At 47.8% G+C, this 26,848-nt stretch overlaps 1 protein-coding gene across 1 annotated transcript in view; it reads left to right on the forward strand.

Moving 5' to 3' along the window:
• The window catches only part of LOC147718024 (torsin-1A-like), a 169,441-nt gene that overhangs the window by 122,023 nt on the left and 20,570 nt on the right, over positions 1-26,848 (forward strand). Inside the window, exon 4 of the mRNA XM_086924840.1 lies at positions 25,247-25,374. Within this exon, the coding sequence (XP_086780966.1) occupies positions 25,247-25,374 (128 nt within the window). The remainder of the gene's footprint in view (positions 1-25,246; positions 25,375-26,848) is intronic.

Raw genomic sequence — 26,848 nt, forward strand, 5'->3', positions numbered from 1 at the left:
CATCACTATGCGCAACCAAAATGCTTATAACTACAACAGTAACTTACAATATTATTATAATATAACATTATTTCCAACATTGCTTAATATTTTTCAACAGCTATCATCTTGCAAATCATCTTTATACACCAATACAGACTTTGCTATAAATTTTATGCAACGCATTGTCATATACAATGCCAATAACTCAAACTTTAATGCTGCGAGACCTATTGCATTGCAAATGCTTAATCAACGATGGGGTCGTCCGTCTCTGGATCTCTTTGCAACACCGGAGAACCGGAAATGCCCATCTTACGCAAGTTGGCATCCCAACCACGCGTTGTGCGGGAATGCCCTTTTGATGAATTGGTGCGATCTATTCGCCTACGCTTTTCCTCCGATCCCGTTGGTGCCTCGTGTGCTGTGGAAGATGCAGAGGCAGCCCTGCCACATTCTCCTGATTGCCCCCCGATGGCCCCGACAGGCGTGGTTCTCGGAGTTGCTCCTTCTGTCCCAGTGCGAGCCCATCCTCCTTCATCCTCGACCAGACCTCCTCACGATGGACAAGGGTCAAATTTGCCATCCGAACCCGTCCTCTCTACAATTGTCGGCCTGGAACCTGAGCACCTTGAATTTGCGCATTTAAATATCTCGCCGGAATGCAGAGACATTCTCGCTCAGGCCAGAGCTCCGTCTACCATTAAGACTTAATAGCTCAAATGGAAGTGGTTCTGCCATTGGTGCGTGGCTACGAATATCCATCCTATCCATTCCACTCCGGAGCATCTACTTCCGTTCTTTTTGGACCTGGCTCAATCCGGGCTTTCCTATGCTACTTTGAGAGTTTTCGTAGCAGCAATATAGTTTCCGGCAGGATGGCTCCTCCTTTCTCTGCTCTTCCAGAGTTATTAGTCAGTTTTTCAAAGGACTGTTCCGGAAGTTCCCACCTCTTCGGCATCCTCCTCCCACTTGGCATCTCAATGTCGTCTTGGCCCAACTAATGAAGGCGTCATTCGAGCCTATCCATAGGGCGGACTTAAAGTTTCTGACCTGGAAGGTAGCCCTTCTCCTTGCTCTGACTTCATCTCGTCGCGTGAGTGATCTTCATGTTTTCACTGTTAAACCTCCTTTTCTCCAATTCAAACCTGACTGTGTGGTGCTTCGCACAAACCCAACTTTCCTGCCGAAGGTGCCTACGGATTTCCATCTAAATGAGCCTGTTTTCTTAAAGACTTTCTTTGCCGATCCTCAATCTCCGGCAGAGCAGCGATTGCACTCTTTGGACATCAAACGATGCCTTAACTTTTACATCAGCAGGACAGCCCCTTTTCGCAGGTCCGATCAACTGTTCATTGCCTTAGGACACATGCGTAAAGGGTGCCCTGTTACCAAGCCAACTATTGCACGTTGGATTTCTTCAGCCATTGTCTTCTGCCATCAGCAGGCCGCCAAGCCTCTAGCATCTTCAGTGAGGGCGATGTCATCCTTTACCGCGCTGTTTGCTGGTGTGCCGTTTCATCAGATCTGCAGAGCAGCCACGTGGTCCAACAGGCACACATTCACGAAGCACTACTGCTTCGATGCCATCAACGAGGCGGCTACAGCAGTGGGACAGGCAGTACTTCGTCATCTTTTTAACTAAGGCGAGCCTCTGTCTTCCCTCCTCCACTGTGGTTTTATGATTGCTATCAGTACTTATATGACTGTATTATTATTGTCTCTTTGGGTTTCTCCATGCTGTTGCATAGCAATCGGACCTCTTCGGATGTTACTTCTCTCTATTCTATTCAAGCATGTGAATCTATGAAAGACACCCTAATATCGGACAAGAACAATTGTTACTTACCTGTAAACAGGTGGTGCTCCAGTATTGGTGTCTTTCATAGATTCACATGCGACCCACCCTCCTCCCCTCAGAGGCTTGCTTGTCCTCATCGACTCTTTTGTCACTCTTGTGCTACGAAAATCTGAGGGTCTGAGCTCTGAGGAGAAGGTTCTGGAAGGGTGCTGGCGCCTGATTGGCTGTAGTTTAGACTAACATAATGACAGGAATATGTTACAAGTGTTTTCTCTCTCTATCATGTATTCCTATGTAGGAATTGTTTTTTAGTATTTATTATGTATTTTCTAGTATTATTTCATGTTATGTATTTACATACATATGTTATTGGTATGTTATTCCTATTTTATTTACCGTGGGACTCCCACTTCGACGACGGGGAATATTCAAGCATGTTAATCTATGAAAGACACCAATACTGGAGAACCACCTATTTACAGGTAAGTAACAATTGTTCTTCCATTCCTTCAGCTGGTTCTGTTATCAGTTACATTACGTGAGAGACACAAGTTTGGAAAAAATTCCTCTTAACAAAGGCCAAACAAGGGATGAGGTCCGAACGGTCTTGTCTCAAGCAGTTCTCAACAATCAATCGTGTAAATGTGGTGTGGGGCGAGTACTAGATCTTAACCCAAAGAAGCAATTGTGCAGCCTTAGCCATGTCCTCCAAAACTGAAGACAAAGTTCAAGATGAACAATACGAGCGGTGGTACTCTTGGAAGAAGCCAGCAATCTGTACATAATTTATTCTCAATCGATTGCAAGCTTCCAGGTGAAGCATAGCCCACAAAGGCCAGCCCCATAAATTCCCAGAGTCCAGCATTTGCTTTAGGGTCTTATCATCGAATTTCTTAGAGAATTTAAAATTTGCATCTATAGCCCTGGCGAATTTACAAGCAGTCTGGCTCAGAAACTTGTTTAATTAAATTATCCGTCCACAAGACCCCAAGATAATTAAACCTCTGCACCTAGGGGATTGGGATTCCATCAATGGAGGGTGAACTGTTTTTTTTCGGTCCACAGATCATGTGTGATTTCTGGTGGTTCATTCTCAAATGTAATCCCTCTTCCCCCAGAAATCATGTGCAGTGCGCACAATTAAAATGGTGTTATCCGCTTAGAGTAAAACTGGAACTGGATGACACCCAACCATGGGGAGATCCTTGCCTCTTGCAAAAAGCTCTGCCTCAAAGCGTTATTATGAAAAAGAAATGGAGGGAGCTAGAATACATCTGTCTCACACCTTTCCTGGAATAAAAGGCAGGAGAGCACTCCCCTACTGGTACCAAATCGGAGCTGAGCCATTGTACTACAGTGCAGACGTTTCAGAAGGCCAATTAGGGCTACATCAATCTCTGCTTTGCCCATCATAACCAGGGCCACTGGAATGATGTGGCAGGGTCACGTAAATTATGCAGCAAGAAGAAGCACATTATGCTGTGTAATGCAGCATATATTCTGATATACCTTTTTTCCATTGTTACACTTGTTAAAACCGCCTGGGCACTGGTTGTACCAGTTTAATACCCTCATTTAGCAATAATCCACATATATTTGTAAAGTCAACCTTTGGAAAGAACATTCCACTGCGCGGCAATACATGCTGCTCCTTTTTAGGTCGAGCTGGAAAAAAGCAATGCTCGACAACTAATGTCGCCCGTCTCCTGGGAATCTGAGACGGGATGTGCACGCGGCGATTTCACTTCGTGGGCGCGCACGCCCAGCCCGGCGCCGTGCACATCTCCTGTGTCAGATTCACAGTACATCAGCCTCGCGCGCGTCCACAGCCACAGCCACACTCACGCATGCGCACACAGACACACACTGCATACACCCACACACACACACACGCGCGCACACACTCACGCACCCACCCCCCCACTCACCTGGCTCTTTTGTCGCGACTCCCCTGGTATCTCCGCCGCATCACCTGGCCTGGATTGCATAATTCAAACGGCACTCAACAGCCGTGCGCCAAGACCGAGTGGAAGCGGACGCCGCGTCCCCAGCGCACCCCTTGCCTGTAGCACCCGATCCTGTGGGTCTATTTTCAATTGCACTGGATGATTTGAGGCTACATCGGGCCTCACGCTCTCCGATTGGTTAAAAAAATAAATAAATAAGGCCGGTGAAATAATCCAACTCTGCCATTGGTTAGAGTTGTGTGGGAGTTCTGTCTTTTGCTTCCGGTGATATTACTGGGCTAGAGAATGGTGCTAGTGATAGATATGTGTACTCTGATTGGGCGAATCATTCATCCCACACGAGTATAGTAAACAAACAGCCCAGTCCTGATTGGTAGGCGATCTCCGGGACTTCGTTGTGGTTGGTTTCGAGCCCGTTACCTTACATCGGCACGTGTGGTGTTTCTGAAGCGGGAAAATGGCGGCGGTGACAGCAGCTGGTGGGGCGCCCGGTACCGGCGGGAGTCGTGTATCCAGTGGTAGAGATTTGAATTGTGTCCCCGAGGTGGCCGATAGCCTGGGAGCTGTGGCCAAGCAGGGGTAAGTGATGCGAGCAGGAGTAACAAAAGGAGGGGTTAAGGGGATGTAACGAGGAAAGAAAGGGAACCCAGTTTGACAAAATGTGAGGCTACAAAGGACTAGTGGGGAGTAGGATCAGCAATGGTTTTGACAGGGTTACCGGAGCCTCTTACGTGTTCTCAATAAAGTGGCACAGGATGGCCGTGGGTTTGAAGACATTGGAACTGTACAGTTGAAGTTTAAGGCACAACGTGGGTGGAAGTTTCGGGGCAATGCTCTCTTGGACTTATCGCATGAATTGTAGACTGTACTACTACTTCTGTAGCCGTAGATGCATTTTATGGATGATTAGATGGGGACTAGGATTTTTGCAAGGAATTCACAAACCTCCGTTAAATTTACGTCATGCGAACTCCCCTTTATTCAATAATTCATTTTCTGCATAATATGACTTGTTTAAATTACTATGACGTTCTTTATGTGCCAAGCTGTATATGGCCCTAGTCTTTCTCACCTCTTCCTGATAGCGGGGTTTTTATGCAGGATCTCCAGCAGATCTCTGTGTTCCCTGAAGCACTTCTTGCAAAACCATTTATGACGCCGTGAGGAGAAAATCACCCCTGTCCTAGTAAGAGCAGATTTGATCGATCCGCAGATACTTATAGAAGCTGCCAACGTCAGTTTTGAGATGAAATCAGCCGGGGTATTCTTGGCCCATCTTGCCCTTCGGCCTTGATCAGTTAATGTAACTGAATATATGTGCATCTCAGCCACAGAAAAGTGGCCATCAGAGGATTAGGGTCACTGTGTATATCCCACTCTAACCTGAAATTAACAGGAGAAATTAACAAGCATTTGCAATGCAATAGGTCTCGCAGCACATACGTTTGAGTGTTGGTGTAGTCAATTATATTGCAACAGAAAGTGGTTTGTGTTGTAAAGGTATTTTTAATATATGCATTGGCATTTTAACAAATAAATAACATGCAAAGCAAAAGGCTCAATATAAATAACATGCAAAGCAAAAGGCTCAATATAAATACTTTAATTAAGACATAGTACAAATAGTGTGTGAAAACAAAAAGAGAATATGCATTAAAAGTGTTGTGTCTTCATTTAAGAGGCCCTTCAATAAGCCAAGCAAATATTTGCAATATGCCTAAAGCCTCCATCAAGCCTATTAGCTGCAATCGTGTGTGGTAGAACGAACGCTGTTCAATGGATAGTATAATATGTAAGCAGTGCAAAAACATGGTGCTACTTTTAAGCATACTTATTTTAAACGTGCGACAAAGTGCTAAACAAAGAAGAAGAGTTATAAGATGGTGCCAGCAACAGAAACACTTCCTTTGTAGCTTTGAAATGCTGAACAATAAACATGCCCCCAAGGAAAACTGCGATAACATGGCCCTACGCTAACCCATTTGCTATTTATGAGGTGTTAACTAGAAAGAACAAATTGGAAATGGGGCGCCAGTTGTACACGTCTACATTGTGTGCCTGTAGATTGTCAGCACTTTTATCAAAGCAGCAACAATTTGTAAAAGCGCACACCGAAACTAAAAGCAGCACTTTCATGCAACTGAAAGTGCATATAAAGGAAAACCATTCAAAAAAGGGGGTGGTGATGAACAGAGTGTCTGAATTAAGCAGACCACTCTTACCCAGTCCAAAGATCAGGGCTTGATCCATCACCGTTTTTTAGCTCACTGCACCATCCCAGCTCAGAACTTGGCTATATGCAAATTAGTCTGACCCTGGCCCAGTGCATCATGGGAACAGGGCAGACCAAACTACCAAGCCAATTCTTATACTGGGAAGGAAACAAGCTACCGGGGACCGGTTTCTGGCATTTCAGCCGTCTTCGGCCCGGCTTGCTTGAATCCTGATGGTGCAATGAGCTAGGGACTCACATCTGAGTATACCCTTCCACGCTTATGGTGGACAAAAATGATTCAGAAAAGGGGGTGGTGATGAACAGAGTGTCTGAATTAAGCAGACCACTCTTACCCAGTCCAAAGATCAGGGCTTGATCCATCACCGTTTTTTAGCTCACTGCACAGTCCCAGCTCAGAACTTGGCTATATGCAAATTAGTCTGACCCTGGCCCAGTGCATCATGGGAACAGGGCAGACCAAACTACCAAGCCAATTCTTATACTGGGAAGGAAACAAGCTACCGGGGACCGGTTTCTGGCATTTCAGCCGTCTTCGGCCCGGCTTGCTTGAATCCTGATGGTGCAATGAGCTAGGGACTCACATCTGAGTATACCCTTCCACGCTTATGGTGGACAAAAATGATTCAGAAAAGGGGGTGGTGATGAACAGAGTGTCTGAATTAAGCAGACCACTCTTACCCAGTCCAAAGATCAGGGCTTGATCCATCACCGTTTTTTAGCTCATTGCACCATCCCAGCTCAGAACTTGGCTATATGCAAATTAGTCTGACCCTGGCCCAGTGCATCATGGGAGCAGGGCAGACCAAACTACCAAGCCAATTCTTATACTGGGAAGGAAACAAGCTACCGGGGACCGGTTTCTGGCATTTCAGCCGTCTTCGGCCCGGCTTGCTTGAATCCTGATGGTGCAATGAGCTAGGGACTCACATCTGAGTATACCCTTCCACGCTTATGGTGGACAAAAATGATTCAGAAAAGGGGGTGGTGATGAACAGAGTGTCTGAATTAAGCAGACCACTCTTACCCAGTCCAAAGATCAGGGCTTGATCCATCACCGTTTTTTAGCTCACTGCACCATCCCAGCTCAGAACTTGGCTATATGCAAATTAGTCTGACCCTGGCCCAGTGCATCATGGGAACAGGGCAGACCAAACTACCAAGCCAATTCTTATACTGGGAAGGAAACAAGCTACCGGGGACCGGTTTCTGGCATTTCAGCCGTCTTCGGCCCGGCTTGCTTGAATCCTGATGGTGCAATGAGCTAGGGACTCACATCTGAGTATACCCTTCCACGCTTATGGTGGACAAAATAATTAAACAACAAGGGGTGGTGATCGACAGAGTCTCTGAATTAAGCAGAATACACTCACCCAGTCAAGAGATCAGGGCTAGATAAATAACGGTGATGGATCAAGCCCTGATCTTTGGACTGGGTAAGAGTGGTCTGCTTAATTCAGACACTCTGTTCATCACCACCCCCTTTTCTGAATCGTTTTTGGCCACTATAGGTGTGGCAGGGTATACTCAGACATGAGTCCCTTTCTCACTGCTCCATCAGGATTCAAGCAAGCCAGGCCGAAGACGGCTGAAATGCCAGAAACCGGTCCCCGGTAGCTTGTCTCCTTTCTGGTGAAGAATTGGCTTGGTAGTTTAGTCTGCCCTGTTCCCATGATGCACTGGGCCAGGGACAGACTGATTTGCATATAGCCAGGTTCTGAGCTGGTATGGGGCAGTGAGATAAATAACAGTGATGGATCAAGCCCTGATCTTTGGACTGGGTAAGAGTGGTCTGCTTAATTCAGACACTCTGTTCATCACCACCCCCTTTTCTGAATCCCTCAGATATACAGACACCACTTTCTCTAGATTTAGTGTGATTAAGCTCTCGAAGAATTTTACATGATCCACATTTGCCCATTTGTGCCGAATACCATAATATTGAGAGAACCATAAGGTCTGGGAGGAAGGGTTGGTTACACCCATTCCCTTTGTCCAGTTTCACACCAGAGCAGGGGCTGAGTCCCCCTGCAAAAGCTTTGAACTGTGATATGCACAGGGACACCAAGTGTGCCCCCAGCACTGTCTGAAAAGCATTCTATGAATGCACCCACCCAGCCCCAATACACTAATCCCTGTCTGGGAGGTGGTTACACCTCCCTGTGACAGGAAACCTATTGTCCAGGCTTTCCCTGCCGGAGTTTCGTCCAGCAGCAGGAGGTCAGACTCGTGTCTGTGGCTGCAGCATCCATTTAGTGATGCTGGGGCTCTTTTAAACTATTACCGGTTGGGTCAGTGTGTACATGTCTTCTCCCTCTAGAAGGGTGGAATTCTTCCCCTGCCGCCAGGACTTCGTTGGGATTCCAAAGTGTTTGACTCCAAACACAACATGTTTCCATGCAGCCATTCCAAAGTTAGCGTTTACCGCTAGGTTATAATGCACTTAAGAGTATATGGTCTGGCTGTATTACAGAACAGCCTCAGAGAATAGATTCCGAAAGCTGCAGAGGGGTCCTGCTCATGCATGGACACCCTCTCACACAAAACCAAGAACTCTGCCTGCAGGATTGATAAGGCCTGCCATAGCAGTGACTTATAGGTTTATATGTGTCTGTGATTAAAGGTAGATATACGTAACCTATATTTTAGTAAGGTGTGCATGCACCACCTTACCCAGGCTGCTGTAGCAGTCCTGTGGTTCCATTTTGGAAGGCTTCCCAGGGGTGGCATAATACATGCTCCAGCCCCTGGTAGGCCTCTGGGGTACCTATGCCCTTAGTACCTAAGGTACCATATACTAGGGACTCACAAGGGTAACCCAGTAACCAATCTGGAGTGTACCTAAAGTACATGCAATCCTTTTAGAGAGGAAGCAGCTAGGCTGTGGTCCTGGTTAGCAGAGCCCCAGCTAGACTAAAGTCGAAAAACAATGAAACACTAGTAAAAAGTGGGGGTAACCATAGTAAGCAGATCCTACTCTCCTACAATGGGCGACTTTATTCTTTAAGCCATACCAGTCTTCATGCACGCCTGCGTTCACAGGATGTCGCCTTCAAGTATGATGATGTACAATGTGCACTCGGTCGGAAGTCCCACACTCCTCTCTCCTGGCCCTGTTGCTCTTTAAACCAGCATGTTCACTCGTACCACCCGATCTCGCTGCTCAATACGGAAGCCAAAGTTTTGGCTAAGGCTCTGGCCAATAGACTTAAGCCCCACATCACAGATCTGGTCCACCCGGACCAGGCGGGCTTTATGACTCGGCGGGCCACTCGTCATAACATTCGGCGTGCCCACGTTGCAATATCGGCCTGGAGGAGTTTGGGGGAGCAGGCATCCCTTTTCTTGGCGGACATGGACCGAGTGTTCGACTCCCTGAGCTGGACCTATTTGTTTGCCTTATTGCGACGTCTTAACTTGGGCCCACGCTTCTTATCATATATACAGCTGCTCTTCACTGATCTTACGGCTTTGGTACGCGTGGGGGGCGCGGTGTCCCGATCTTTCTCGGTGCGGCGGGGGACGCGTCAGGGCTGTCCCCTCTCCCCCTATTTATTTGCGCTCGCTATGGAACCTCTTGCGGCGTGTGTGCGCATAGATGCCCAACTTAAAGGCTTTCGATGGTCGGCGGGTCTGACTGATAAAATAGCGTTATACGCGGACGAAGTCTTGTTTTTTCACACTGACTTAGATCGCTCGGGCCGCGGCTGTTGCGCATACTGCAGATTTTTGGCAAAACGTTTGGCCTATATATGAATCCGGGTAAGTCAACGCTTTGGATACTCGGTGGCCAGCAGCAGGTGGGAGTGTGGGCGTCGGGCCTTCAGCTGGCGACGGGAGGTGTGAAATATTTGGGGGTCTATTTATCGCAGGAGGCGGCTGCCTCCCGAGAGCGCAACCTCACCCCGGTATGGGATCGCACGCGCGAGGACATAAAGGTATGGTCCCGTATGCCATTGACTATCTATGGCAGGTCCGCTCTTTTTAAGATGGTGGCGCTCCCTCGTCTGGTGTATCATCCACCCTGCTGGTTTCAACAAGTCAATTTGGTGCTGGGGAGGTTTGTGGGTCGGGGGAACTGCGCGCGTAGTGCTGCGAACGTGTTTCCTATCTTCATATACCGGGGGGTTGGTCACATCTGATGTTTTTTCTTACTACCAAGCGGCGCACCTGCTACTCCTAAATGACTGGTGGTACGGCGATAGGGGCGACCTGGCCGACGCGGTTGAATGATTTTTCATGGGCTCCGTGTCGGTGCAGACGCTGCTGTACTCTGCGCCGCTTCGAGGGTGCATTCCCTCTGCCACTCAGATGATTCCCATGTTTGGAAGCAAGCACTGCGCAGAATGGGATGGTGGAACGTGCTCACTCAGGAAACTCCCCTTTGACGCAATGGTCGCCTGCCTCACCTGGACGCATTACTGGGCTTTAGGGGGTGGGATGCGATAGGAATTTCCACTCTAGGTTACGTGATGTCAGGCCTCTCCCTGAGTCCTTTCAGAATCTCCAGGACGAGTTTAAGATGCTCTGATCTCAGTTTTTTAAATACCTCCAGTTTCGACATGCTTTGACACCCTACTTGACTGACCTGGAGAGCCTTCCTGAATTTAGTCCCTTAGAGGCCAAACTGTTCATGGGGGAATTGCCAGATAAGAAGCTCTCACGTATTTATCAGACACTAGTCCATCAGTGCTCCTCCGACTTGCACAGACTTAAGTCCGCGTGGGAGAGGGACGTGGGGCATTTGGAGGATGAGGATTGGGCAGAGGCCCTGGCAAGCCCGAGGGCGGCAGCAATCTCTACTCGCCTGCGACTTATACAGTTTAAATACCTTCATCGCACTTACTTCACCCGACAGTGCTTGTGGACGGAGGGCATGGTTGGCTCCCCTGACTGTCTCTAGTGTGGGTCGGAGGTGGGTACGCTTATACACACTATATGGGGGTGCTCAGCGCTACATAGATTCTGGACTGGGGTGTTTCGCTGTCTGAGGTGCTGGCCTGGGAGCTTCCCCGCGACCCTAAACTGTCGTTGCTACATGGGTTGGAGGGCAGGTCGGGGGTAACACCTATAGGCGTCATTTATTACTCCTGGGCCTTATATTAGCCCAACGAGACATTGCCATGGCCTGGAAGGCGCCTCACCACTGGCTGCCTGGAGGAATGGATTTCTGCATGGGACTGGAACAACCTGTGTTCATGGCCAGGGGGTGCCCCGGTAAACATTTTAAAGTCTGGAAGAGGTGGGCTGATTACCGAGGGCTGGACTTGGACCCTCCACCTGAGAGGGCTGCCCTCCCGACACTTTGACAGCTGGAACTTTGGGCAAATTTGTGAAGTGTCTTGATGGACTAGACATATACACGTACAGATATTCTATTGTACATATGTATTGGCAGCGGCGCAATTGGGAGGGAGGGAGGGAGGGGTGGGGTGTTTGTGTTCCTTGTAAAAGTCTGCAGACAGTATTGTTGTTTCCCTATTGTTGCAGTTGACTCCGGATATCGGAGCTATGCATTATATGTGCATTCAGACAAATAAAATCTGTTTTAAAAAAAAACCCAGCATGTTCACAATTTTTCTATTAACCACTGGGGAGCATTTGTGGGCGGTGGATAAATTACTAGGTAAGGGATGGGTTCGTCAGTGAGTGGGATTGGGGGTTTCTAAAGATGACTGGCCATTTTCAGGCATGACTGATACAGCCTCGGGATGAAAATTGGTTGCACGATTGTGATCGTTGAAGTGACAGAAATCCATAAGTGCTTGCACTTTGTCTCCCAGGGATTTATTCTGCATGGAAATGTCCTGTCGGAGGTCCTTCAGAAGAGATGCCAGGTTGTCAAACTGAGCGATACCAAAGGGGATGATGGACGGAGCGTTTGAGCAAATCAAACACTCCCCCTCAGTCAACTGATCTGGGTTTAATCCATCAACATTCTTTAGCTCACTCCACCACCCCAGTTCAGACATGGCCATATGCAAATCAGTCTGACCCTGTGCCTCATTGGAACAGTCCAGCCCGAACTGCCAAGCCATGTCTTCCCTGGACCGGAAACAAGCATCCTGGGATCAGTTTCGGATTCATAATCCGCATCAGCCAGACTATCTTGAATCCAGTGGTAGAGTGAGCGAGGGACCCACGTCTGGGCATACCCTACCAACTTAGGACGAAGAAAGCGCTACCAAAGGGGATGATGGACGGAGCGTTTGAGCAAATCAAACACTCAACCCCAGTCAACTGATCTGGGTTTAATCCATCACCATTCTTTAGCTCACTCCACCACCCCAGTTCAGACATGGCCATATGCAAATCAGTCTGACCCTGTGCCTCATGGGAACAGTCTAGCCCGAACTGCCAAGCCATGTCTTCCCTGGAACGGAAACAAGCATCCTGAGCAAAAAAACGATGGATTTAGGCCCAGATCTCTGTACTGGGGTGAATGTATGACATTGTTCTGCATTCTGTCCATCAACTGTTGTTTTTGCATTTGTCACCCCGAGTGGGAAGGGTATACTCAGATGTGAGTCCCGTGCTCTCACGCCACTGGAGTCAAGCTATCCTGGCTGAAAACGGCTGATAGCCAGAAACCGGTCCTAGGATGCTTGATTCTGGTCCAGGGAAGACATGGCTTGGCAGTTCGGGCTGGACTGTTCCCATGAGGCACAGGGCCAAGGCTGATTTGCATATAGCCAGTGTCTGACCTAGGGTGGTGTGGAGAGCAAAAAAACGATGGATTTAGGCCCAGATCTCTTTACTGGGGTGAATGTACGATATTGTTCTGCATTCTGTCCATCAACTGTTGTTTTTGCAGGTTATCATACTGAGGTTTGCACACGTCCTGTAATATTACCCCAATGTCTGCCTTGGTTAAGTTGGCTTGGATGGGAGCAGAGACTCCAGGCTTTTTATGTAACTTTTACACACCTGTAGCAACCTTTTGGTCATTGTCATCACGTCTTTTCTTCTTAGCCGGTAGGGAATTTTGCGCTGCTGAACGAGGGCTGCTTAAATTAATTCTTCCCTCTTATTTGCTGCCTCCTAATTGGCATGCGCGTTCCGGCTTCACTACATTTCTTCCGGCTGGAGCATGCATCAACTACTGGTTGCTTCATCTTGATTGTTGTCCTTATCCTGTCCGTGCTTCATTGAGCTACTATTGTCTTTCTTCTCCCTCTGTTCATGTTGTTTCTTCTTTCTAGACGTCCTTATTGCTGCTTCCTTGGTCTGTTTTGCTGCTGCTGTTTTTTTTCCCTTCCACGCACCCACCTGTTGTCTGTTTTCTCGTAACCTGAGCATAAGAGCTGTGACAAGGCCAATTGTGGCTGTGTCCATGCGCGTTTTTTCTAACTTTTAGCCTGCTGCACAGCACCATGGCCAAAAGACATTAACAAAGCCAATAGCTCTTGAAGCACTGAAAGGTATAGGCTTAGCAATTGCTTGTTTATTTACAGTGCTCTTTTCCCTTTCCTGATCTTCACACTCCGCCAGCAGATTATTCTGAATTATCTTGGAGTACACTGGGCATAAGATAGTAGGCCCAGTAGGACCAGGGGACTTGGGAGTTATGCATGGTGCAGGCAGTAAGGCAGCTCCGCCGGACGGGAGACTGCTACCACAGTTATTGGCGTGCTGCTGGCGATAAAATGCACCGACCTTGAAGATTATGGTGTCGGAACGCCTCGACTATGATCAGCAGGTGTTTCTAAAGTCTAATAACGCCTAAAAGAAAAATTGTGGAGCGGAGAAGTAAACACTTCGACCGGAGGTTCAAAGTGGAGGTGCCCGCGAAATGCAGCTGAAGCGGAGAAGAGCCTCAAAGGACCTCGAATTATGCCCACACATAAGCCAGGAGGGCTCTCATGGAATCGGAGGAGCAGTGTAAGTGAGCGACTGGCACCGGGCGCTGTGTGTTTTGAACAGTGAGTGTTTTCTGGCGTGCGTTCCACAGAGCTCCGATACTGGGCAAAATGGAGGACGCAGTGGAACGCAGAGTGTCTGAGGGCGAAATGCACCAGTAGTGGACACTGGGTTCATGCTTTGATGCCCTTGTTCGAAATGCACAGTGACCCATATTAGAAAAAGGCCCTGCACATCTGGACTCTCCGTATGCTGACTGAAGCTGGCAGAGACAACGTGCATCTCTGATAACGATTTCAGACCATCTGCATTCGCCTGCTTGCAGGTTCATTGTATCGCGCCACTGTGCAGCCTGTGGATCTGATGCCCATCGGTGGGGATAAATGAGAGCGCACTACCTGCGGCGTGTGCTGCGAAGGCGCTGCCTATGATCGGCGAACAGACTGCAGACAGACGTTCCACGCTCGGCTGCTCACGCGAGATGCGTGAGCTTTGCTAGGGGCCGTCCATTTCTCCCGTTCGGAGCGCACAGGAGCGCTACGAAGCGTTCACCCTGCCCCAAACTTGCTTAAAATAGCAGAAACGCGGGGAAAAGTAATTTAAAAGACACCAACCTTTGCCAGATTTACAAGCTTGGAACTGAGGTGCCGGCGCTTTGATCCTGAAATGGCGGCTGCAATCTGAGGATGTGAGATGTCCGTCGGGTTAACAGCAAGTAATATTAGCCGAGTGTCTGATTGTTATGAGCGGCTGAGCGCAAAGGTTGAAACAGAACCTGACCCCGTCATGGCTGCCAAGTAAGACCGAGGTGAGCATTCTTTCTTGAGCGTCGGATCGGCGATGAAGACCTGGTGAGCTTGTTGGGCACAGCGCTTGAGTGATAAACCCCTCGCTGCCAATCTACTGCTTTGGTCAAGCTCAGCCAAATGGCTGTCGGAAACAGATTTCATTCCAGTGCCAGATGCACCATTTATGACTTCTACAGCTGCGCAGCAAGTAGTGCCAGCTGCACCGTTTAGGCCTTTTACAGCTGCGCAGCAAGTAGTGCCAGCTGCGTCGTTTAGGCCTTTTCACAGCTGTGCAGCAAGTAGTGCCAGCTGCACCATTTAGACCTTTTCAGCTTTTTCAGCTGCTTCGTTTAGGCCGTCAACAGATGTGCAGCCAGCAGAGCTGTTCACAGCTGCACTGTTTTTGACCCTTTTCAGCTGTGCGGCTATTAGCCTTTCTGCACCCATTTTTAATTACGTCTCCTTGGGGTCAGATCTGATTAAGATGGAATCCTGCTGCAGGGACAGCACCATTGACACTGTGGTTTTAAGGCATTTGAGTCCCCATCCGAGATGGCCAGTTGGACAAGGAGTCTGCAAGACTTGCAGGGCTCCAGGCCAGTAGATATATGTTGGTGCTAGAATTTGCTTTTCTTGTAGTAGGTTCCCCGCACCCTGCTCTGAGCTCCTCTACTGATAGTCATAAGATGTTGAGGCTGTTGTGCATTCCTAGGCTTTGCTAGTCCCAAACGGCACATTAGCTCTGACATCCTCACATTAACGTCTGGATTATGTGCCTCCTTCATGCTCTTCTATTTCTCTTCTCGACCGCTTTCCCAGTAACGCCTTCCTCTTATCCCCCCCACACTCCTTCGCCACATTTTGCCATCATGGCCACCCCTCGAGTTAAGGCTGGAACTAATTGCTACAAAATAATTTTTCCCCCCAGCCTGTCTAGAGCTGCAACTAAACGATGGAAACATAACACCATTGAACGTTTCCCGGATTCCCTTTTTGTTGATCAATTCTACAATAGTCGTTTTTGGAGGCTTAACAATGATTTCATTTTCTTCACTCACGACATCCCCTCTTGGTCCAACAGTTTTTACTATTCCCTTGACGTCTCCTCCTCCATCCCCCATGGGAAAAAACTAAAAATTTCACCCTATGCGTGCTTCAAAGGTAACCTCACTATCTCACTCTATAACAATGGTACTGTCTTGATCCAAGGCAAAGACAACTGCCTCTCGCTCTTTGACCGCCTCTTCCCCTCCTTACTCCCCTCCTCTGCAACCTGGCTTCCCCCTGACTCTCCTTCCAGCCCCACCCATTACTCCCTTTCCCCTCCTCTGACACCACCTCACTCCAATTGGCTGCTCTCTCTCGAAGCACAGGTCGGCCCCATTCCCCCCCCCCCCCACTCCCTGGGGACCTCCCCTCCTATTCCTCCCCCCTCACAGTATGTCCCTTCACACATCACCTCAGCCTTACCACTAGCCAATACGCTCCTCGTCCCATCTGCACCATCCCGATTCTCCAATCTCTTCTCCTCCCCCATATTCCTTCCCATCACCCCCCTTTTGAGTCCACCTCTCCTCCAACCCTCTCCCCCAGTGAACTTTCCTTATGCCCCCCCTTATCCCTTCCATCCCTCCTCCCCACCCCTCCTCCCCTCGTTATTCACCCCGTTTTCTCCACAATCCCACTGCATCTCTCTCCTCCCTCCTACTCCTCCAGTAATGCTGCACTACTCCCCTTCTCCGCCCAGTAACCCCCTTCCACTTCCCTCCCTCGGGCCATGCAGAACAACTTCCTTTCCTCAACATCCCTTTCTCCCAACCCCCCTCACTCTGCCAGATGCCAGTTCCTTCACAGCCACCTCTCCTAGCTGACAGGTCCTCCACAACGACTGCACCTCCTTTCCTCCCAAACCTCCTATATTCTCATGACTCCACACAGGCCTCCCCTCTCCTTCTACCCTACCGCCGTGTTCCGCACCCTTCTCCCCATAAATTTGTCCTTAATTCCTCTCCCTCTTGCAACACCAACAAAGACAACTCTCCCCTAAACTCTGAGTCACTAACTCCCGCTTTCAACCTCCACCCTTCCCCACTTATGAACCCCACACCCCAAATTACCTCCTGTCCTGCCACCTCTCCCTGCCTTCCACCACCAATTCCACCCCCCCTTGTTTCAATCGAGGCACCCAACCTTCCGTGCTCTGCCTCATTCTCACTGGAAAACACACTAGGCGCTCTTATCACCTCCATCTCCCAGCTGACCGCTGCCATTTCACTTTTATGCTCTAAGATCGCCACCCCTTCTTGCACCGCTACTCCTTCCCAGCCTCCCACAAGATGCACCTCGCCCCCTCACCCCAGTACAGCCAAGCTCAACCTGCCCTCTGAAAACTCTGTTAACTCACTCCAGCCCTTGAACGCCACCCTTCCTCAACAGGCATACCCTAGCAACCCCACTATCTACACCATTCCGATCATCACCTCTGTCAGAACAAAGCATCCACCTAAACCCTCCCGAGCACCCCCTCATAAGTACAATATCCCAATCACCCTTCAGAGCCCTAGTGCCCCCGTCACCAAAACAGTCTTGACAGAGCTGCGCTGCATGCTTCACAACTACAGATCTGCAGTAAAACACAAACTTGAAATCTCCGATACCATCACCCTTCACAAACTTGACATGCTCTTCCTCACAGAGACCTGGTTCAAAGATAAATCTCACTCTATATTTGATCTCCTGTTACCCACAGGCTATTCCTTATTTAGGAGTGACAGGACTGACAACACGGGGGGAGGTGTTGCAGTCATCTTTAGAAACGCCCTCCAACTTAAGGTCTCTCCTAACAGCTCCTCCAAAACCTTTGAATGCCTTTCTCTTGAGCTTCAATTGCAACACCGCTCACCCCTCAGATTCCATGTCATCTACCGGCCGCCTCGTAGTGGCCCGTCGTTTATGGATGAACTCATCGATTTCATCAGCGACCAATACTCGCGAAGCGACAATCAGACCTTCCTTGGTGACTTCAATCTCCACTGGGGTGTACCGCAAGACTCCTCTGCGAACGCACTGGCCACTTTCCTCTCTGCAAACGATCTTATCCAACACTGCAGTGAATCAACACACTCTAAGGGCGCAATCCTGGACCTTGTTATTTCTAAAGCAGGCTTGCTTTCTACCACTACCCCAATTCATGTAGATTGGTCTGACCACCTCCTCATCCCATTTTCTCTTCAAGTTTCAGACTCTATAACTCTGGGCCAACCCAAGAGGGCCATCTCATGGTTCCGTGATGCCAAAAATATTGATGTCGGTCCCCTCTGTGAATCAGCTTTGTCATCACTTCCAAGGCTAGACCCGAACCTAGTTGTTGACGAACTCACCTCCCAATGCCTCAGAGTTCTTGCAGCTGAAATGAATAACGTCGCTCCACTCAAAAGCAAAAGGTTAAGGCCCACTCCCTCAGCACCTTGGTTCAACAAATCCCTTTATGAGGAAAGGAAGCAGCTAAGACTCCTGGAGAAACATTGGAGGCAAGTTCCCTCCACCGACAATTTGGCCATGCTTCGCTCAGCAAGATCCAAGTACCACAAGCACATCTTCCTTGGGAAAGCGGCACACTTCAAAACCCTCCTTGACTCCGCCAAAAATAGACCCCAAAAACTATTCGATCTCATCAAACTGCCTAACTGTTCTCCCCCAACCTCCGAGGTGGATGATTCTACAAAGAGAGCAGCGGATTTCGCTATTTTCTTCGATGAAAAAGTGAAATCACTTGTGGATCAGGTCGCTCATCCCACCCCTCCAGAGGAGCGCAAATCCTTAACCATTTGGCAGAGCTTTGACCCCATATCTGAAGATGCCCTTCTCAAGTGCATACGAGAAACGAAGCCCTCCAACCATTCTCTCGACCCTATCCCCAGTGCCATTGCCATTGACTTCTATACCCATTCCCTCTCCTATTGGACCACTCTGATCAACCTCTCCCTCCGGCAAGGCTCCCTTCCTGCCTCCTTCAAAACTGGGCAGGTCACCCCTCTTCTTAAAAAACCCACTGCTGATGCGAATGACTTACACAACTTCCGCCCCATCACTAACTTTCCCTTTCTTGCGAAGATCACAGAAAGATGTGTAGCAAAACAACTCTCTTGTCATATCAAGGACAATGATCTTCTTGACAACTGTCAGTCCGGCTTCATCCAAAACTGCAGCACTGAAACAGCTCTACTGCAAGTGGTTGATGACGCGTTGAGGATTCTCGATTCAGGGGGGTCCTGTCTTCTAATTCTCTTTGACCTTTCCGCAGCTTTTGACACTGTCAATCACAACACCCTCCTCAATATTCTTAAACAGAGAATGGGCATGGAGGGCACTGTACTTAAATGGTTTGCTTCCTTCCTTTCAGACAGATCCCAAATGATCAAAATAGCGAAAAGTCTTTCACCTCCTGTGGCGGTAGGTCAAGGTGTTCCCCAAGGCTCGATACTTGCTCCCACATTGTTCAATCTCTATTTAGAGCCACTGGGAAATCTCCTAAGTAAATCCGGGATTCACTATCATCTCTATGCTGACGACACTCAACTCTACCTCAAGATTGCCTCTGCGCACGATCTCTCCATCCTTAGCTCCACTCTCGACTCCATTCAAATCTGGATGTCATCTCATCAACTGATTCTGAATCCCTCCAAAACGGAATTCCTCCTTTTCTCCTCCTCACTCTCTCCTCCCCCGGTTCAATCATGGATGGATCAGATGAATCTACTAGACAATAAACCCATCATTGTCGACAGCGCCAAATTCCTTGGTGTCATACTAGACAAAAAACTCAATCTAATTCCCCCCATCAATTCCATTGCAAAATCTGCTCGATACCAACTGCGCCTTCTTTGGGGAATCCGTCGCTTCTTCCCGGAGCGGGACCTTATAACCCTGGTGCACTCACTGGTCCTCTCCAGACTCGACTACTGCAATTCTCTTCTTACTGGCCTCCCCAATTCCCACTTAAGTCTGTTTTCCACTCAGCAGCTCGTTTCATTTATGGGGCCAAAAGAAGCGATCACATCACACCGATGCTATCTACCCTCCACTGGCTTCCCTTTGAGGCTAGAGCTATCTACAAGACCGCTTGTATCACCCACAAAGCCTTGCACTCCTCCTCTCCTCGCTACCTGGCGAATAAACTGAAGCTCTCTGGAGGCTCTAGACCCTCACGCAATGCGGAGAATCTACTGCTTGAACCTCCCACTTTCAAGAAGGAAAGAACGATGGCCCAATCCTTTTCAGGCAACGCAGTGAGAATCTGGAACTCATTCCCCCCTCCGCTCCGGACCACCGCCTCCTCCCAGGCCTTTAAAAGGGACCTCAAAGTTCTCCTCCTCCAGAGACACCTCCAAAAGTAACTCACGTCCTCTCTTTTATCTGAAGGGAGATCTCCCACTACTGTAGATTTCGACTTTCCTTGACCATGGAAGTGCCTTCCCTGTGTGTTTTTGTGGATAGAGTGGTTGCCTTTTACTGTAGTATTATCCATGTACTTGTGTTTGGTACCCTTTTGCAACTTGCAAACACCACTTTGCCCCTGTAACACACGGTTTGCTTCCTCTCACATGTGTTTTACCTTTTTGAGACTTGCACAAGTGCCACCTTTTCCTACGTAACGTTTGTTCTTGTGCCTGAGTCATTTATTGCAGTATTATACCTCAATTTACACTTTGTTTTCTCTTGTAGCCTGCACACTTGTCACTTTTTACTACCTCATGTATTTTTGGTTGCTCACAATTTTTACTACCTCATGTATTTTGTTTGCTCACAATTATCTCTTTACTGTATGTAACGTAATGTTTGCTTTTGCAATCTTTTGTTCGTGTAATGTTCTCAGATTGTACCATTTCTGTAACCATTTGTGAAGCGCTCTGACGCCTTCGGGTAAAGTCCGCGCTATATAAAATTGCATAAATAAATAAATAGGCAGGAAGTGCCAATGCAATTTGCTGAATTGACTGTAAAGGTGCCTACGCAATAAAATTCTCTCCTTAGTCTCAGCAGTTATCTAGCTGTGCAGCAGATGATAATGCTGGGCAGTGTCTGAGAAACACCTGCTGGTATCCTTGTAAAGTAATTGATGCTTACAGGGCTATTTTTTTGTTCCTTGTTGTAAATGTGTTTTTTTTTAAGCCCCTTGAAAAAAAATAGAACATAGCATGCAAATGCACTGACTTTCCTCTAAGAAGGATCATCATTCCGAGAAATACTCTTCCTGCAGAGCAACTCAGCTATCCTGGGGCTGTCAACAGGTTGTTAAAATAGGCCACTCCACTGCCATGACCTTGCAGCCCTGAGGGATTTTTGTTGTCTTGTAGTCAGACCCTGATGAGTACTTTTCAGGTCGAAGCCTACCAAACAGCGGGCTGTTTGATTTGCTAAAGATATCAAAGGACCGTCACCCACGCACACATCACTAGCCGGCTGGACTACGGCAACGCCTTCTACGCTGGAATCAACAAGACTCTTCTGCACAGGCTCCAGACCATCCAGAACGCTGCAGCCACACTCCTCCCCGGGACACCGCACTATGAGCACATGGCCCAACACCTACGAGACCTCCAGTGGCTCCCCGTCAAGAAGAGGGTCGTCCTTCAAACTCCTCAACCACGCCTACAAATCCCTCCACAACATCGGACCCAAATACCTCAACAAGCGATTATCCTCCCATGTATCCAAGAGAAACCTCAGCTCCGCTGACCTCGCCCTGGCAGAGGTCCCCCGCATCTGCAGAAACAGGACTGGCAGAAGAGCCTTCGGCTACATCGCAGCCAAAGCCTGGAACGAGCTCCTGATGAACATCAGACTCACCCCGACCCTGGCAATGTTTAGGAAGGACCTCAAGACCTGCCTCTTTGACTGATCTTGAGCCGCGCACCTACCCCCCCCCCCCCCCCCCCCCCCCCCCACCCCCACCCCTTGCCTTGAAACCCTCACGGGTGAGTAGCACGCTTCACAAACCCTGATTGATCTTGGTGACATTTAGAAAGCTTCCCTGGAAATGCATTCTGCCGTTGGCTTTTGTAACTCCTATTTTCTGTCTTTCTATTTGGTGGCCTTATTTGTTTTAGGCTGTCCAGCTTAAGTTTGCCCCTCCCAAGGAGAAAAGATTTTCAATACTACCTTGTTGTATTCTTCCACAAGTACTCCTGTCAGTAAACGGGCTTGTAAATCTTGTTCTTGTGACATTTGCTGTGCTTTCAAAGACAGTGGTCAAATGTCAGGCTCTGTCTTTCAAGGGAGCTAGGCATTTACTTTCCTTTCTCTGACTTCAAAGTGAGAGGATGTATGTGACAATCTTGCGTTCTACGATGGTGCATTGTGGTGATTTTGTATGTTTAAAACGTGACCTTGTCATTGAAATTCTCCCCCACTATAATGTTGCTTTACCCCTTTTTGCCAGTGAATTTCTAGGTTCATTTTTCTAACGTAAACTAATATTTTGATATTATATGTAAAGCCAACACCCTGCCGCCCACAGGGTGGGGGTTGGCCACAAGGTCTTCAGCCAACCCACCCGGAGGGAGCCAACCCCACGCTGGGGAGGTTGGCCACAGGCCTGTGTGGCCAGGCCTAGCATCCCCCTCCCCCACTCCCCTTTGCAGGATGGCAAGCCCACACTATTGGTAAAGTGTAGGGAGCACATGGTCTCCTCACAGAGCTAGAAAGGGCCCTGGGGCCGAACCATATATGTGATGGGATGCCACTGCTCTCTTCCCCTAAGTCAATAGTGGTTCTGGACCCCATCCCCTGGGGCCAAAACATATATTAAGGGGAGTAAAATGCCCCCTTCCCCGAACTTTATTAAAAAGGGGGTACCAAAGCACCAATTCAGGCAGGGAATCTGAAGTCTTCACTCATCCGGAGGGGTCATTTTGAAATCTCCTGCTGGCTGGGTGCAGACATGCCTCCCGAGCCGCTGCAGGCAGGGAAGGCATGTTTTCTGGTGGGAGATATAAAAATGCTCCCATTAGGCAGGGGTAAACATACGTTTCACTACCTGCATCAGTGTGGGCAGCAAAACTACTCTGTCCTGGGAGTGGGGCTCCAGACGTTCTTCTTGTCTGACAACAGCTTGATGTTTCTGAAACTGGAAAATGTGGAAGGATGTAACAGTATGTTACTTTACAGTTGTGAAAAATAAATCTCCCACTGCATGCATCCCAAATCTAGCAAACATTTGTTGATGCCAAATTTAGATACAAAAATCGCTCATTCTTGCAAAACCCATTTTTCTAGTTTTTTTTAAATTAAAGAATGTAAATGTTGCCTTATTATTGCTATTTCCTAATTTCCATTTGGGAAGTTCACAAAGCCTGGGTATGCTTATAATCTTAAACTTTATATGTAGGTTGGTAGTTAAAAAGCCAGGGCCTCCGCTTCTTGCAAAATTCAAGAAGAGAGGAGGAGGAGGCTCTAATGTGAATTGGGAGGCCGTTGTAGTGGGAGGTAAGAGAATGCTCACTCTTGATCTGGTTATGTGAATCTGTGGTATGTGTGCGGGTAGGTGTCTTGTGAGTGCAAGTGTCTGTGTAGTTGGTGAAAGGGAATGAGACTGTTTAGGTAGATAGCTAATTTCCTGGTAGCCGCTTCAAGGCTGAAAGCTGTCTGTCAAGATCAGTCTTAGAGCAAATGTTTTTATCATTTATCATTTATGTCTATGGTTGAACGTAATACTTTTTAACTGTTTGTAACATTTTTTAAACTTGTCGTTTACATCTAATGTTTCTTGTGTAAAAAGGAAAAACTTTGTATGAAATGGTTTTATCTTTTTCCCTCTTTGTATGGCTTTTAAATAAGCCGAATAAAGATATTCTGACTGAGACTGTTTAGGTAGTGAAGCATGAGTGGTGTAGTGCCTTGAGTTAGTGTGAGTTTGAATTGAGTGTTTTTGTAGCAGGAGCCAGTGGAGTTCCTTGAGGGGTGGTGTTATGTGAGTTCAGCGTTGGAGGTTGAGGAGGAGTCTGGCTTCCAAGTTCTAGATGGTTTGTGTTCTCCTAGTGAGTTGCTTGTTGATCCCGTTGTAGAGGGTATTTCCATAGTCCAACTTGCTGAGTGCTTGACTAACAGTTTTCCTAGTGTTGCATGGGAGCTATTTGAAGGTCTGCCTCAGCATCTTCTGGGTGAGGAAGTGAGATGCAGTGACTATGTTTTGTTCTGGGATCAAGTCCAATTTGCTGTTGAATAGTCCGAAATTCCTGGCGTCGATTGTGGGTCGAGTTCGGCCTGCAACCATTTGGAGTCCCATGGTGAGTTGTTCTCTCCAAAGAACGCTACTTCTGTTGTCTGTGTTGAGCTTGAGACAGTTGTTTCATCCAGTTTGCTACTTTGATCATGCTGTCGGGGAGCTTAATTCTTGTGTTGGGGGTTTTGCCCAAGAAAGAGTATGAGCTGTGTCTCGAGAGGATGTTGATGAAGTTGCCCAGGCAAATCATGTATGCGTTGACAAGGATGGGGCTGAGCGATGAACATTGAGGGACTCTGCAGTTGGGTTTGTGGTATTCTGAAGGTGCCAGGCTGACAGCTTGGGTTTTCCTCTGTTAAGAAGGAGCAGATCCAGTGGAGAGCGGGTCTTTGCATATCAATCTCGTGCAGGCGCCTGATGAGAATAGGGTGTGAGACCATATCAAATGTTTGAGGGAGATACAAGAGATTAAGGGCTACCTTGCCTCCTCTGTCAAGGATCATGCTGCTTTCGTCTGTGGTGGCGACGAGTTCTGTTAATGTATTTTGGTTAGGCCTGAATCTAAACTGCATGGCATTGAATAGATGGTGTTTGCTGAGGTGGTGAGTCGCCGGTCGATTAGTTTCTCTAGTACCTTTGCTGTGTATGGTAGGAGGAAGATGGGGCTGTGGGTGGAAAGTGTGGCTGGATCAGCAGATCATACTTTGAACAGGGGCATGACAGTGGCATGTTTCAGATGTCTGGTTATGTGGTTGTCAAGAGGTGTTAAATGGGGTAGAATGATATTTCTAATAGCAATGAGGAGTGCTGGAAACTCTGGACTTTGTAATCTCTTGTGAGCGTCTGTTCTAAAAAACAGCAAACACCTGAGAATGGAGAACCAGCTGCCCCTTTGCAGTGGGCAAGCCTGGGAAAGGCAAGATGTAGCTTTGTTTGGTGGCGAGTGAGAAATCTGTCTGTCTTTCATCCAGGACAGATGTTCTCTGTGATTCAAAGAAGTAGGCCAGAATGGACTATCCTAACTCTGCAGTACCCATCTCTTGCCAAAGCTACACTGGTCGACCTGGAGAGTTTATTGCCAATATAGCCCTTTAATCTTGTGGAGAAGGTGAACATTGATTGTGACATCTTCTCTTGTGACCATGTTTGTCTTTGCAATTCCTCAGACTAATTACCTAATTTCAGTGAGCATAGTCCTGCTGAGTTTTTTTTCTCTGCTTTTGGGTATTGATGTGTTTCTTTGACTGCAGCACAGCTGCTTTTGGCCTTAATAGCCTTACTTTGATCTCTGATATGGACCAGTTTTCCTTCCCTGGAGAAAGCCGCATTAATTGAATCACTAAAACCTCTTAGGTTTTGTGGTTGACCATTTTACTGTTTTGTCTCCTCTTTTAGCAGTGCTGGTGAGAAAATGATAACGAAGGTGGCTTTGGATTTTTGGAAAAAAGGAAAGCAGAGGGAAGAGCTGCAGCTGAAGGACGTAGAGAGCATCCTGTCAGTTGGAGTCTTCAACAATGAAAACAGTGAGTCTGTAGCGGCATCCAGGGGCATCTTGGGGAGGCAAGTGGGTGGTGCTTCAGCAGTAGTCTGTAGTGCACTCTTGACTAGAAAGCTCACCAGCTTCTCATAGGGAGGCATAACTATTGTTTTAAATGTCCTGGCTAACTTACAATTATTTAAGACATTCTGTTAGCCCCTCATTCTATTTGTGGCTTTTGAGACAATTATAATATATTCTTAATTGAAAGTGAATATGCAATTTGAGTAAGCTAATAGGAGTTGCATGCTCTCCTCCACAACATAAAAGGGCTGTACACATTATTTTTCCAAGGCATTTGAGGCCTTAAGAGAATTAACACTGTAAAGATTTGGTAATGCATCGGTTTCACCTATGTGGTGAATAAAGAGCTGTGTTTTTTATTGATCATTGCTCGGGAGAAGGAAAGAGCTCCCTGACCAGTAACACAGGAGTGGCGCAGCGGTCAGAGCTGTTGACTCGATAGCAGGGGATTCCGGTTCGAGTCTCGGTGGTGCAACATCCCGCGTTTCTATGCAATCACTTAATCTCTCTGGTGATAAATTGTTATTTAAATATGCTGCAAGACTAAAAAGCAAAAATGGGCAAACCCCTGTAAGAGTAGGTCTCAGCCAGGCCTATCAGTGCTAGGGATTTGCCTTTCTCTGCACACAAGTCTTCAGACCAATAGATAGAAGTTGGCACAGAAGCTGAAATATCAAGAAAATAGTTTATTAAACCTCATGAGGTGGAACTACATTCACACAACACCCTTCGGTAGTGTAGGAAGTAGCACTCTGAGTGGAAGGACCATTGGTCTTTTATACCCACACAGGAGCTCAAAAGAAGGCGGTACAAGCTCACAGAGGAGAGTTCACATACATAAATGGTCATACAGAAATGCACAGTCAACAGTAAGGAGGAGCTAGCAGTTGCTGATTCTGTTAGTAACAACCTGATAGTTAGACTAGAAACAGATGTATGGACAGTTACAGTTTCTTCTGCGCATGTGCAGAGTAGCAAAGCCCAAATATAGTCTGTCTATAAGCAGAGTGCAAGAGTAAAAGACAGCAAGGTAGGACAGAGCACATGGCGAGCACATGGCAGACAAGATGGCTGCCGAATACAAGATGGCTTCAGCTAAATGCTAACCCCGATCGCTGCCAATTTACAACAACCCTATGGAAAAATAGTTCTACCAAAGCGGATGTTCACCGTATTTCAGCTGCGAGAAACTGATAAGTGAAGCAGACTAGCAATGAGCATTGGTAAAAGCAGGAAAATATTAACCCTGGGCAAAGCACTACGCTATGCTCGCGTAGTTTGCGCTACATCGCACTACGCGAACTGCACGTAGCACAGTGCAAACACGCGTAGGGTAGCGGTCATTTTTTGCTTGCTCGCGGTCCTCAACGTCAAGTTGGCGAGCAAGCAAAATGACATCCCGGCGAAACCTTTTCCTCGTTCGCGATCAGCAACAT

The sequence above is a fragment of the Lissotriton vulgaris genome, chromosome 5 (genome assembly GCF_964263255.1).
Source record: "Lissotriton vulgaris chromosome 5, aLisVul1.2, whole genome shotgun sequence".
Classification (NCBI taxonomy): Eukaryota; Metazoa; Chordata; class Amphibia; order Caudata; family Salamandridae; genus Lissotriton; species Lissotriton vulgaris.